This window comes from Mya arenaria, chromosome 11, assembly GCF_026914265.1.
Source record: "Mya arenaria isolate MELC-2E11 chromosome 11, ASM2691426v1".
NCBI lineage: Eukaryota > Metazoa > Mollusca > Bivalvia > Myida > Myidae > Mya > Mya arenaria.
Window position 1 is genome coordinate 33513909 of NC_069132.1, and position 16140 is coordinate 33530048.

At 32.7% G+C, this 16140-nt stretch overlaps 1 protein-coding gene and 1 long non-coding RNA gene across 2 annotated transcripts; one reads left to right on the top strand and one right to left on the bottom strand.

Annotated features, from left to right (window-relative positions):
* Positions 1–12281: 12281 nt before the first annotated feature.
* LOC128208479 (uncharacterized) lies at positions 12282–13055 on the bottom strand. The gene has a single exon (XM_052912043.1). The coding sequence runs from the start codon at positions 13053–13055 to the stop codon at positions 12282–12284; it is 774 nt and encodes a 257-aa protein (XP_052768003.1).
* A 739-nt stretch (positions 13056–13794) lies between these two features.
* Positions 13795–15158, top strand: LOC128207333 (uncharacterized). Its single transcript, XR_008256685.1, has 2 exons — positions 13795–14003; positions 14692–15158. It is a non-coding gene; the product is annotated as an uncharacterized LOC128207333 (long non-coding RNA).
* Positions 15159–16140: the final 982 nt, after the last annotated feature.

A 16140-nucleotide genomic window follows, 5' to 3' on the forward strand; every position in this document is an offset into this window, starting at 1 on the left:
ACAAATCTCAATATAGCATCTATCTTAATACTGCGGACGACATAGAAATATAACAACTCTCAACAAGTCAATTATTGGAATACTGCGGACATTATAGAAGTAGAACAAATCTCAATATAGCATCTATCTTAATACTGCGGACGACATAGAAATAGATCAAATCTCAACAAGTCAATTATTGGAATACTGCGGACATTTAAGAAGTAGAACAAATCTCAATATAGCATCTATCTTAATACTGCGGACGACATAGAAATATAACAACTCTCAACAAGTCAATTATTGGAATACTGCGGACATTATAGAAGTAGAACAAATCTCAATATAGCATCTATCTTAATACTGCGGACGACATAGAAATAGATCAAATCTCAGCAAGTCAATTATTGGAATACTACGGACATTTAAGAAGTAGAACAAATCTCAATATAGCATCTATCTTAATACTGCGGACGACATAGAAATATAACCACTCTCAACAAGTCAATTATTGGAGTACTGCGGACATTATAGAAGTAGAACAAATCTCAATATAGCATCTATCTTAATACTGCGGACGACATAGAAATAGATCAAATCTCAACAAGTCAATTATTGGAATACTGCGGACATTATAGAAGTAGAACAAATCTCAATATAGCATCTATCCTAATACTGCGGACGACATAGAAATAGATCAAATCTCAACAAGTCAATTATTGGAATACTGCGGACATTTAAGAAGTAGAACAAATCTCAATATAGCATCTATCTTAATACTGCGGACGACATAGAAATATATCAAATCTCAACAAGTCAATTATTGGAATACTGCGGACATTATAGAAGTAGAACAAAAATCTCAATATAGCATCTATCTTAATACTGCGGACGACATAGAAATATTACAACTCTCAACAAGTCAATTATTGGAATACTGCGGACATTATAGAAGTAGAACAAATCTCAATATAGCATCTATCTTAATACTGCGGACGACAAAGAAATAGATCAAATCTCAACAAGTCAATTATTGGAATACTGCGGACATTATAGAAGTAGAACAAATCTCAATATAGCATCTATCTTAATACTGCGGACGACATAGAAATAGATCAAATCTCAGCAAGTCAATTATTGGAATACTGCGGACATTATAGAAGTAGAACAAATCTCAATATAGCATCTATCTTAATACTGCGGACGACATAGAAATAGATCAAATCTCAGTAAGTCAATTATTGGAATACTACGGACATTTAAGAAGTAGAACAAATCTCAATATAGCATCTATCTTAATACTGCGGACGACATAGAAATAGATCAAATCTCAACAAGTCAATTATTGGAATACTGCGGACATTTAAGAAGTAGAACAAATCTCAATATAGCATCTATCTTAATACTGCGGACGACATAGAAATAGATCAAATCTCAACAAGTCAATTATTGGAATACTGCGGACATTATAGAAGTAGAACAAATCTCAATATAGCATCTATCCTAATACTGCGGACGACATAGAAATAGATCAAATCTCAACAAGTCAATTATTAGAATACTGCGGACATTTAAGAAGTAGAACAAATCTCAATATAGCATATATCTTAATACTGCGGACGACATAGAAATATAACAACTCTCAACAAGTCAATTATTGGAATACTACGGACATTTTAGAAGTAGAACAAATCTCAATATAGCATCTATCTTAATACTGCGGACGACATAGAAATATAACAACTCTCAACAAGTCAATTATTGGAATACTGCGGACATTTAAGAAGTAGAACAAATCTCAATATAGCATCTATCTTAATACTGCGGACGACATAGAAATAGATCAAATCTCAACAAGTCAATTATTGGAATACTGCGGACATTATAGAAGTAGAACAAATCTCAATATAGCATCTGTCTTAATACTGCGGACGACATAGAAATAGATCAAATCTCAACAAGTCAATTATTGGAATACTGCGGACATTTAAGAAGTAGAACAAATCTCAATATAGCATCTATCTTAATACTGCGGACGACATAGAAATATAACAACTCTCAACAAGTCAATTATTGGAATACTGTGGACATTATAGAAGTAGAACAAATCTCAATATAGCATCTATCCTAATACTGCGGACGACATAGAAATATAACAAATCTCAACAAGTCAATTATTGGAAGACTGCGGACATTATAGAAGTAGAACAAAAATCTCAATATAGCATCTATCTTAATACTGCGGACGACATAGAAATATTACAACTCTCAACAAGTCAATTATTGGAATACTGCGGACATTATAGAAGTAGAACAAATCTCAATATAGCATCTATCTTAATACTGCGGACGAGAAAGAAATAGATCAAATCTCAACAAGTCAATTATTGGAATACTGCGGACATTATAGAAGTAGAACAAATCTCAATATAGCATCTATCCTAATACTGCGGACGACATAGAAATAGATCAAATCTCAGCAAGTCAATTATTGGAATACTGCGGACATTATAGAAGTAGAACAAATCTCAACATAGCATCTATCCTAATACTGCGGACGACATAGAAATAGATCAAATCTCAACAAGTCAATTATTAGAATACTGCGGACATTTAAGAAGTAGAACAAATCTCAATATAGCATATATCTTAATACTGCGGACGACATAGAAATATAACAACTCTCAACAAGTCAATTATTGGAATACTACGGACATTATAGAAGTAGAACAAATCTCAATATAGCATCTATCTTAATACTGCGGACGACATAGAAATAGATCAAATCTCAGCAAGTCAATTATTGGAATACTGCGGACATTATAGAAGTAGAACTAATCTCAATATAGCATCTGTCTTAATACTGCGGACGGCATAGAAATAGATCAAATCTAAACAAGTCAATTATTGGAATACTGCGGACATTATAGAAGTAGAACAAATCTCAATATAGCATCTATCCTAATACTGCGGACGACATAGAAATAGATCAAATCTCAGCAAGTCAATTATTGGAATACTACGGACATTTAAGAAGTAGAACAAATCTCAATATAGCATCTATCTTAATACTGCGGACGACATAGAAATAGATCAAATCTCAACAAGTCAATTATTGGAATACTGCGGACATTTAAGAAGTAGAACAAATCTCAATATAGCATCTATCTTAATACTGCGGACGACATAGAAATAGATCAAATCTCAACAAGTCAATTATTGGAATATTGCGGACATTATAGAAGTAGAACAAATCTCAATATAGCATCTATCTTAATACTGCGGACGACATAGAAATAGATCAAATCTCAACAAGTCAATTATTAGAATACTGCGGACATTTAAGAAGTAGAACAAATCTCAATATAGCATATATCTTAATACTGCGGACGACATAGAAATATAACAACTCTCAACAAGTCAATTATTGGAATACTGCGGACATTATAGAAGTAGAACAAATCTCAATATAGCATCTATCCTAATACTGCGGACGACATAGAAATATAACAAATCTCAACAAGTCAATTATTGGAATACTGCGGACATTATAGAAGTAGAACAAAAATCTCAATATAGCATCTATCTTAATACTGCGGACGACATAGAAATATTACAACTCTCAACAAGTCAATTATTGGAATACTGCGGACATTATAGAAGTAGAACAAATCTCAATATAGCATCTATCTTAATACTGCGGACGACATAGAAATAGAACAAATCTCAACAAGTCAATTATTGGAATACTGCGGACATTATAGAAGTAGAACAAATCTCAATATAGCATCTATCTTAATACTGCGGACGACATAGAAATAGATCAAATCTCAACAAGTCAATTATTGGAATACTGCGGACATTTAAGAAGTAGAACAAATCTCAATATAGCATCTATCTTAATACTGCGGACGACATAGAAATAGATCAAATCTCAACAAGTCAATTATTGGAATACTGCGGACATTATAGATGTAGAACAAATCTCAATATAGCATCTATCCTAATACTGCGGACGACATAGAAATAGATCAAATCTCAACAAGTCAATTATTAGAATACTGCGGACATTTAAGAAGTAGAACAAATCTCAATATAGCATCTATCTTAATACTGCGGACGACATAGAAATATTACAACTCTCAACAAGTCAATTATTGGAATACTGCGAACATTATAGAAGTAGAACAAATCTCAATATAGTATATTCAGGATCATTTATTTCTGATACATCTTAATATATTAAAAATGCGATCATTTGTCAAATATCAATTTTGAGAAACAAACAACAACTTATAATTGCATTGCTAAAATTAATTTCAACATAATATCTATTGGACCTTATTTAACAATACGGGCAATATAGAGATAAATAAATTTCAACAATACATAGAAATCGAAGTAGAATAGATCTACTCAACACCTAAAATAGTGTGTGATATAGAGACAGATCTTAACACAATAATAAATATAGGCCAGTATACCACAGCATTGGCAGATTAGATAAACAAGTCATAAAATACAGGGGTCGTATGTCCCCAGGGAATTACTAAATAGGTGCGATCAACAGAAATAACCCTTAACGAGACACATTTAAAGATGTAATTATAACACCAATCGAAATCACACACGGTAAATCCGGGGTAAGAATACACTGGGCACTGAAATTGTCAAAGTATTTCACATGTGAATGTCCAACAACTATAGCCATGATCACAATTATAAAAACATACACACACAAAGAATAAATATCCAATAAGTGACACACAAAATTTAAATACAGTTTTTAAGACACATACAAATACTAAAAAAACTATAAAAATCCTATAAACTAATTAGTATTATAGCAATCTATTTAGCGTATATAAACACGTATATTAGAATGATTTTACACGGACAAAATCATGCTTTTTATATACACACTTTTACAAACTGTTAGTTATGTTACTAGTATTTACTTATACCATCAAAGACATTTAATGAACTAATTTGGCCGACTTCTTCAAACTGCGAGAACGACCCACTTTTCATGTCTCTTTGATCATGATTCGTCTTTTCACAAATTCATAAATGTATAGATGATAATTAAAGTCTTGATTGTATTAACAAGCTCAACTCTAACATTTGCTTTATTAGTTTAATATCATTAAGATATTATCAAATTATATTTACACACATTTGTCAATCAACCTTAAATGCATTTGTCAAATATCAAGTTTGAGAAAAACAAACTTACAAGTTCATTGCTAAATTGATTTTGGGCTACATGGGAATAAATAATATAAAAAACAACAACAATTTAATGCAACTATTTTCTCTAAAACATTAAAGAATAAATTCCTTCTTTGTCTATATTGGCCGCAGTTTTCGAAACCCTTCTTTGTTTATGTCGTCCGCACTTTTCAACGCTTTCTATATTGGCCGCTGTAAAGATGGTCGTCCTAAACTGCTGACCGATTAGCTGACCATATAGGAATAGAAGAGATTTGCTGACGAATTGCTGACCATATGAACAAAGAAGTAATTTTTCTGTTTGTTTTGTTTGTTTTTAGTGTTTAAAATGTTTTACTGTTATATGAAATGATTAATTGAATTGACGACTGTTCTTTTTTGCTATTCCAAGAGCGTTTCTTTGCAGATAGATGTCTTTTTATCATTAAAAGATAGAAAAAAACTGTCTACATCCATGCCACACCACGTGGAGGCGCTCTTACCATGGCCCATTTTTGTTTGAGTAAATGAGCTAGTGAGTAGTGATTGATTGATAGATTGATTGTGTGAGTGAAAGAGTTATTGATAGTGAGTGATTGATTGAATGGGTGTGCTAGTGAATAAGTGAACGAAGCATATGTTACAGTGTGCTTGATGAATGAATAATGAAAGATTCAGTTAAACAAGGATTTATTTTTTGACCTATTGATTGATTGATTGACTGACTGCTTGATGTTTTTTGAAATCATTTAGTGGTAGATCACTGCCGGGTATGCTCTCCGCTGTGCTCGTCGGCATTATATCAATGGCAGAAATCGCAGTATCAATGTTATATATATATATATAAATGATAAATATATCATAGTCCATTTTCCTTATATTTACATTGGTCAGCTAAGAATTTGAGTTTTCCTATACGTTACATTGGTCAGCACTATGCAGTGAACCGTGAAGTTGACTGACCATATAGAAACAGTACAACTTTGCAATATCGAGTTCCCCTATACGTTACATTGGTCAGCTAAGAAATTGGTCAGTAACTTTTCAATACCAAGTTTTCCTATACGTTACATTGGTCAGCACTATGCAGTGAACCGTGAAGTTGACTGACCATATAGAAACAGTACAACTTTGCAATATCGGGTTTCCTTATACGTTATATTGGTCAGCTAAGAAATTAGTCAGTAACTTTTCAATGTCGAGTTTTCCTGTACGCATATTGAGTAAATATAATATAATCTTCTTTCTCACTTATCGACTCCTTTGGCACCAACGGATAAAATTCCAAACTTTTATCCAGGAAATCACGCGCTTTAAATCCAGAGTATGAAAACACGGGACACTTGGTTAAATTGCCTAAGTATTTCGCCTGCGAATGTCCAACAATCAAAGCCATAATGAAACTATTTGAAAACACAAAGTCCAGCTAAAAAAATATTTCACTATATGAGCACGCAAAACTGCACTAGACAAAATCCTTTTAATTTTACAAATGGAATCACACAAATTACAGAAAAAATAATGAAAAATACATTGGTCAGCTAAGAAATTGGTCTGTAACTTTTCAATACCGGGTTTTCCTATTCGTTACATATTGGTCAGCTAAGATTTAAGAACTCCTCTCTATCATTGAGTAATAGTTAGCGGCATATAAAATAAGTAAACAAGACAACTAAGTTTCAATGCTATAATAACAAAATCAATTTGATAATAATTGGTCTGTTACAAATCCTTAACTCGTATTACTTTTTCATTTATTAACAATATCAGGCCATCAATCGGGTTAAAGGTAAAAATATTTGTCAATGACATAATGCCTACATAACAAATTTATTAAGTATTTAGTCAACAACTTAACAATGTATCATAGTCCATTTTCCTTATATGTTACATTGGTCAGCTAAGAATTTGTTCAGTAACTTTTCAATATCGGGTTTCCATATATGTTACATTGGTCAGCTAAGAGATTGGTCAGTAACTTTTCAATTCGCCTTATTCCAGAAGCCCATAATGCTTTGCGACAAAGGTGACTTCCGGTTTATTTCCGCATTCAATTTCCTAGTTATCGATACGAGTGAAAGGAAGAGCATACTTGGCAAAATAGATCGATAGGTGAGTAAAACATGTTAGGAACATCAGGTTATACATTCTTCTATAAATATCTACCGTTTTTTTGTAAATGTCAATGAAGTTTTTGACGTTTATACCCAACTTCAATACACATTTAAGTGGGAGCAAGACAAATCGGCCCCTTACCAAATCGGCCTACTACCAAATCGGCCCCTAAGACGTTTCGGCCCTGCCATTTCGTCCCCTTAATTAAAATGACTCGAGACGTTTCGGCCCCTTAGTGATTTTCAATAGAGACATTTCGGCCCCTTAATTTTATTTTATTTTTTATCTTGAGTATAAAGAAAAACATTGTAGGTCGACTTATAAATGTCAATGAGATCTGTTAATAAGTTGTAAATAAAATCTTTAAATTTAAAAATAGACAGATATGCATGAAAAACATTGATATGACTGATATAAAAATATAATAAAAAAAACTAAATAACTATTAACCCTGATTTTTAATATAAAATGTTAGAAAATCTAAGAAATTTTATTTGTTATAACTGTTAATTATTAATTGATCATTAAAGACTTCAAAGAAAATTTGTCTTTTAACCATGCGTTCTTTTTTGCAAGGCAAACTGTTAGTGTTGTGGTGTGAAAAAGACATTCAAAGACGTGTGAATGAATAATTGTCTTTAATTTGTTAATGTTATTTAGAGTTGATTGAAGAAGATTTGAGTAATATAAACAACATAAGTATATATATTAAATCGTTTCTAAAAGTGGGTACCATTTGTTTTAAACGTGTTGCGTTTTTTAAAAATGCCTTTTACATTTTAACCATTAATTTGTTATCTATGTGGTATACTTTGCTCCAGAATAATTATTAATTATTATTTTTGACAATTAGTGTTTTATCTAAACATAATTAGGAAATAATGTTTGTTTTATAGATATGAATTGCAAACAAGATACAACTTGATAGTTCAAATGCATTTTAAAAAGAGTAAAACAATATATACGTAATAAAAAAAGTGAAATAATATTCTGTTTGAGGTGCGAAGAGATAATTGGTATTAATCTTTAAGTGTGAGAATTAGCGTTTGGGAAAGTCGGAACAAACCTTGTAGACGTATTTATAAGCTTGTAAACACCAAGTGTCACAATTTCAACAGAACAGAACAGAATATTTATTAGACTTAAGCATTACAAGCTTATCGTCATAATAGCAAAAAACACATATATATATATATGGCATGCAACAATTTTAACACATAGCATATTATACGCTAAATACATTTGATTTGATTGTTTCTGGGATATACATGTGAGAATGAATTAATATCATATGATATAATTTTTAATTGAATATTACATACTGTCGGACATTATTTAAGATTTATCAAACAGTAATCATGCATTGGTTATGTATATAGCCGCATATGACTGCGTATAATGGGTAATGAAAGTATATTTGATTACATCGTAAGGACCAGGAAAATGATGCAAACATGTACTGAAATAACAAAACATAAGGACAATACACCAACCCAATATGAGTTTTTACCCTATCAAAAATAAGATAGAAAACATCCATGACACATACTTTATATCAACGAATCACGAAGTTTGAACGCCTTATCACAATACATTGCTAATTTTCTAATGAGTATTTTATTACTACTTTGCATCAATAAAATATATTTCATCAAACTAATATGAGTATAAAAGTACTTAGGAATATACTGGCGTCTAAGGTCTGCATACACAGGGCATTTAAGAACAAAGTGGAATTCGTCCTCAATATCATTTAAAATACACAATGTACATTTTCTTTCATGTCTAGGAATTTTATTATGTCGACCTATCTCTATATTTAATTTATGCGAAGAAAGACGTAATTTAGCCAATACATTTCTATATTTTGTATTTTCTACCAGACTGAGATACGCTGATTGTTCAAAACTAGTTTTAATTTCACGGTATACATCTAGAGCAGAGGATAGATCTAACCCAGATCTCCAATTACTTATATAAATATCTCGAAGTCTACTCCGAAGCACAGGCACAAAACATTCAATTTTCACAGAACCAGGATAAAGCCATACTTCATTAAGACCAGATGATTGAAGGATGTCACGAACTCTTGACACCCAGCTCTTGGTTGACACGTTGTTATCTACATTATAAATTTGATCAAGTAATATAGCATTTAAAATACAGTTTTCTTGCTTTACTGAGTGGAGCTTTAAAAAGTATTTCACCATTCTAATATGACGTTCTATGTACAATGGGAACCTACCCAACTCTCCATACAAGGCCAAAGTGTTAGTGGATTGTTTAACATTTAACACCCATTTACAAAATTTCTTATGTACTCTCTCTGAGACTTCCGCATTCATATAACCCCACACTTCAGAGCCGTAGTTTAAAACAGATAACACATAAGAGTCGAAGAGATTAAACATGATATTAATTGGAACTGTAATATTACGAACCAGCCCCATAAGTGCGTGCAGTGATCGCAACCCCTTTCCTGCAAGTGTTTTGGCAGCTTGAATAAAAGAACCGCCACTGGTAAAAACAACACCTAGATAATTAAAAGAACCCACAATTTCAACTTCCTGATTATTATACAACCATTTATCATTATTGCCCAACCTACCACCTTTCCTAAACACCATAACCTTAGTTTTATCAATGTTAACCGTGAGGTTCCATTTGCGACAATATGAATATAAACTATTTAAAGAGTTCTGCAAACCATCCTTTGTCTCTGAAACAATAACAGCATCGTCTGCAAATAACAGTAGATATATTGAAATTTGGTCGACAGTAATGCCGTCATTTATATTTTCTTGCAAATGCATTTCAATATCGTTCAAGAAAAGTGAGAAAAATATCGGAGAGGTTATCTCCCCTTGAAATAAGCCAAGGTTACTGTTGAAAAAATCTGACAATGTTCCCAGGTGTTTTACACAAAGTTTCACCTCGCTATACATAGATCGAACAATGGACAAAATTTTACCGTCGATTCCCAATTTTATAAACTTATACCAAAGCCTACTTCTATCAATGCAATCATAAGCTTTTTTATAATCAATAAAACAGCAAAACAGCTTCTTTTTTCTTTCAAACTGTTTTTGAATCAACGAGTGCAAAATAAAGACAGGATCAACCGTACTATACTTATTTTTAAAACCAAACTGGGCATCTGTGAAAATACTATTTTCTTCAGCCCACAATTTCAGCCTTTCATTTAATACGATAGTAAATAATTTTGAAAAACAGCTAGTAAGAGTTATCCCCCTGTAATTGTTAGGGTCTGATTGGTTTCCCTTTTTGTAGATTGGAATAACAACTCCAGTTGCCCATGACCGAGGGAACGATTTCGTGTTCAATATATGATTAAAAAAGGAATTCAATGGTCTAATAATGTGTGGTACTGATACCTTAAAATACTCATATAAAACGTTGTCAATAGAGGGTGCCTTATTTGAACCTAACTTCTTGATAGCTTTCAAAATTTCATCATCTGAAATAGGCACATCTAATGACTCGAAAGTAGAGTTATGGTCTAAACCAGAATCAAATTCCCCAATAAAATCATTATATTCTTCCTCGCCTCTGAAATCACCACCTGACATAAGATTACTGAAGAAAGTTTGAAATTCCTCATTAGAAATAGTATCACCATTATTTGCTTTTTTCCCGTTTTTAAATATTTTCCAAAACTCCCTCGGAGACTTCCTTCTTAAATCGTTCATTTTACGACTACGTGTAAAGTTGAATGAATTTTTTGACCTCCGACACTGATACTTATAATCTTTTTTTGCCACATACAGCGAAATTCGATCAGTATCCGAAAATGTAAGGTTAAATTGGCATACAGCGCTTTTATACACGTCATATTTGCGTTTACATTCAGCATCAAACCAATCCTGTTTAACTTTTCCGTCTTGGAAATAAGAGACTGGCGTTTGAGAAGTTTTTTGAAAATACTTATTTCCTTTATCACATATATATTTAGTAAAAATCGAAGTCAATCGATCTACATCCCCCTCCCCGCTAATTTCAGAATTTAACTCAAATATCAAATTGTCTATATTATTTGAAATATCACTCACAAAAGCGTCTTTATACTTTATATCAAATTTATAATATTTATTTTTAGTATTGCTGCTACTCGGATCCCTGTGTACTGTATTTACCTTGAATGAAAACGTCAATGGTGCATGATTCGAAAACGTATTAAAATCACCCACTGAGAAATTGTCAAGCAGATTGACATTATCATGATGTGTCAATAAATAATCAACGACACTAGCCCCGTTATGGGTCATACAGGTAAAATTCCCACGGTCTCCCGGCCATCGACCGTTAACTATTCGCAGATTGGTTGCCTTACAAAGGTCAAGTAAAAAATCGCCAAAACGATTAGAAGTCATATCTCGCGAGGTGCGAGGCGTCGGAGTATCTATAGTAATTACGTCATTGACATCAATACTACGATCAAATTGAATGAAATCGCCTTTACTACCAGTACGGCTATTAAAGTCACCTGACAAAAATATTTTCCCACGCTGACTAAACAATATAATATCTTGTTCTAGCTGTGTGAAAACATCAACACTATACATATTGTGGACCGGCGATGACTCCGGAGCAATATAAGTAAAGCAAATATATACATCATCATCAATATGGAAAAAATTCTTATCTAGTTTAACCCAAATAATGCAGTCTGTTGAATTTTGTACAAGTTTAACTCCATTTCTAATATTATCTTTAATATATACAATAAGGCCTCCACTTGACCGTTTCGCTCTTCGATGTTGGTATTTACGGTAAGAATGAATAGGGTTTGAATATCCTTTTATGTCAATAATTGAGTTCTTATTTGTCCACGACTCACTCAGGCATATTATGTCATACTCACAGATGAGATCAACAAAATCTTTCGACGACTTTTTCTGAGGAGTGAGTCCTTCTATGTTCCAGGAGAGGCACTTAAAAACATTCTCACACACTTCCTAACAGGGTCCGCGGTAGAGATGGTTGTTGATAAACAGCTTATCGACCTTAATAAAAGCCTCTTTGCCGTCCTTCCGGGCCTGGAGCATGATGGGAACCAGTTTCCGGCGCTGCTCCACAACCTGCTTAGGAAACTGTTCCGAGATCCCGTACTGTGTTCCCTTTAGTTCCTTCGCCGCCCGACGAACTTTCTCACGATCAGGGAAGTCGGAGAACTTGGCCACAATCGGCCGGGTCTTATCGCCTTGGTAGGGACCGATCCGATGCGCTCTCTGCAGACGTATTACTTCTGTAGCATTGTCTATTTTTAGCTTTTCTTGAATAAACTGTAGTATCTTTTGCTCGCAGATTTCATCTTTTTCCTCAGGAATTTTGTGGAACAATAAATTGTCACGCATACTGCGGCATTTGAGATCTAATATCTCAGATTTCAGGGTATTCTCTGTTACCCTATGCTCCTCTTCAAACTTTTCCATTTTTTGGGTAAAGCTGTCTAAGTCTTTATGTTGTTTACTTATTTCGGATAAGGTTTGGCTGTCAAATTCGCGACTCCGCTCGATGTCACGCACCTTGCTCTCAAGATCATTGATCTTTGTATCCATGCTTTGTATTCTGGTATTTATAGCGTTTACACTAGACTGTATGGAATCTAGGCGAGCAAGTTTACTATCCATACTATCTAATCGCTTAATTAGCATAGTAACTAGGTCGTTGTTCACTGACCCTGGTGAATTGGGCGCCTGATACCTCTGTGGAATGTGACAATTCGCCATAAGACCGTCTGTCTAAAATCACCGTTTAAGCCAGTATGGTTTTGCATGTACGTATTCGATATAAGATTAATAATAGTTTTTTTTTCATCCTTATATATACCTGATTTGAATATAAATAACTGAATTTCATAGAATTTATAACTTATATCGAGAGCGTTACAGGGACATCAACGCCAGGATCATGGATGAGTGGGACTCATACGATTCGCATAAGGTCACCTGCGAGGAGTTCCTGAAAAATGTTGGTGCCATCTACGGCGGGCGATAGGTGTTTGGTCAAGACTGATGTTAGACAATGGACATGTCATTATACATAATATTAGCAACATAGTTATGTATAATATATAAAGATTATTTAAAAAAAAATGAAGTTTAAACATTTCTTCTTCAACTCTATTTCGTCTTATAAAAATATCTCGTGAATAAATCTTTACATGTTTTCAAGTGTACAGATATTTTCTTTAAATCTATTTTTATCTATATCTTTGTATGCATGTATATAGCTTTGTCTCTTAAAATAAAAAAAAAAATGAAATTACATGTTTTTTACTTATATTTAGAAATAAAATAAAAATATGTTTTCAAGTGTACAGATATTTTCTTTAAATCTAATTTTTATCTATACCTTTGTATGCATGTATAAAGCTTTGTCTATTAAAAAAAATAAAATGAAATTACATGTTTTTTACTTAAACAATAAATTTAGATATAAAAAATAAAATAAAAATAAGGGCCGAAACGTCTCGGTAATCAGGGGCCGAAACGTCTACGGGATGGGGACGATTTGGTAAGGGGCCGAAAAGGTAACCGTTTGAGCTATGGGCCGATTTGGTAAGGGGCCGATTTGTCTGGTAGCCATTTAAGTGGGTGGGGTAAAATAACAAATATAATGGTAAAGACTTTCATAGTAGTTCTCAAAGACTTCAAATACATATTGGTTGTTATAAAGTATGCATTCAATTGTGGTTTATTGAGTTTGTTATTAAATTAAATGAATGATATGTTGCAATTAGTGTGAAATTGTTAAAATCTGCAACTTCAAAACAGTCAAGTATATGAAGCTTAAATGTGATTAAGAAGGGCATTTAAATACTGACTGCTGTGCTGTATGTAAACAAATATGCAGGTCTTAAAATAACAGCTTATTAATATTGTACTAGTAAATTGTAACTATTTAAATATCTGACTGATATTAAAGCTGCACTCTCACAGATTAAACATTTTGACAACTGTTTTTTTTTTGTCTTCGACTGCCAATTTATGCAAACGTGCAAGAAAACCAGTGATATGAGACTGCTGACAAAACATTGGATCGCAGATTTTCATTTTTAAGTATATAAAATAATTTTTAATGCATTTTTCTTAAACCGTTAGTAACGCTTTTAAAATTAGCCATAAAATAATAATTTTTAAATGGAGATATGAAAATCGGTGATATGACTTTTTTTGTCAGCAGGCTTATATCACTGGTTTGCAGATATTTATGCGGAAATTGCCTCTTTCCAAGACAACAAATAAAAAAAGTTGTCAAAACGGTATATCTGTGAGAGTGCAGCTTTAACAGTTAAGAGTCTTTTATATTTTTATTTTTTTCTGGCTAAGTTGGATGATGATAAAACTATTTATTTTATTTCAGAGATGTCCATTCTGGATGTTTGATTCCGCCAAGTTGATGCTCAACAGGAGTAGGCAGTTGATACCATTGATCTGATAGCACCTGCTATATCAGTGGTTTTACAAGAAAAATTTGTGCAAAACACAAGAGACGTAATCGGTTCAAGAACCGAGATAAAATAAATGAAGTGAGTCAATATGAATGAAAACTTTCCTTGACTGCAAGGACTAAAGAAATGCACACAAGTGACATAAATTTAAATGTTTGGTACAAAAAGTAGACATTTAGAACTTAAAATTATGACACAGGATGTGAAACAACACTTTATAGCCGATAACAGTCGAACAAGAGATTTTTCAAAAAGAGACAAGATGTGTTTTTTTAACCCTTGGCAAATGAACCTTTAAAGGGATTATTGCATACCAAGGACAATTTATTGGTATTGAATTATATCATGTTTAATGTTATTATTAAATTGTAAAAAATACCGTTGTTATTAATATGATTGTCTATGATCTTTTTATTCCTATGACTGTGTAAACTCCCATGGTTAATATTAAAAAGACATAAAATCGAGTTAACGTTTGTGGGCAATAACTAGCCACCCGGTTAACTTAGTTTGTAGGAGCACCGTGCTTTTTCTGGCAACCCTTGGTTCGAGCTTTTTCCTATCATGTTACTTTAGTATTGTTATAGTCAATAAGCCTAGGTGTCGTTAGCGCAGTACTGTAGGCCGAATATTTTCTTGGCTCAAATTCAAACAGCCTTGAGATTTAAATGAAACTTGGTACACATGCAAATTTCCAGAAACAATAGGCTCATGTCCAGCAAGATCATACATAATATTTCAAGACTTGAATGATTCAATACATCTGCTCCTATGTATTTTAATTTTCATAACTAAAATTGTTCATCATTGTAAATACAGTGCTCAAGTTTAAAGCTGCATTCTCAGACTGACCATTTTGACAAAAAAATGTCTGAAAACCAGTGATATAAGATTGCTGATGGAAGATCAAAAAACATTTTTACAGAATTATCTTGACCGTTTTGACAAAAAAAATGTCTGAAAACCAGTGATAAAAGATCAGATAACATTTGTACGCATCTTTGTTTGGAAATGGATATATTTATGGTTAAAAAGCGTTTCTAACGCTTTAAGAAGTCTTTTGACAGTGTTTCAAACAACTGAGATCTGTTATTTTTGTGAATCATCTTATATGACTGACTGAATTGAAGTCAATTATATCAAAATCAGTTAATCTGTAAGATTGCAGTTTTAAAGGTGCATGTCCCTAAAGGTCAATTGGCAAGAGATCTCATCAAATTTAATGAAGAATCATACATTCAATGATGCAATTCAACTTATTCATTTTGATGAGAATCAGCATTTAAAGAAGTTACCATAAGCACTGATTTTTTTGCTGTGCTTTTTTATGACAAATTTATCATTTCTGTAGAAAATGTCTG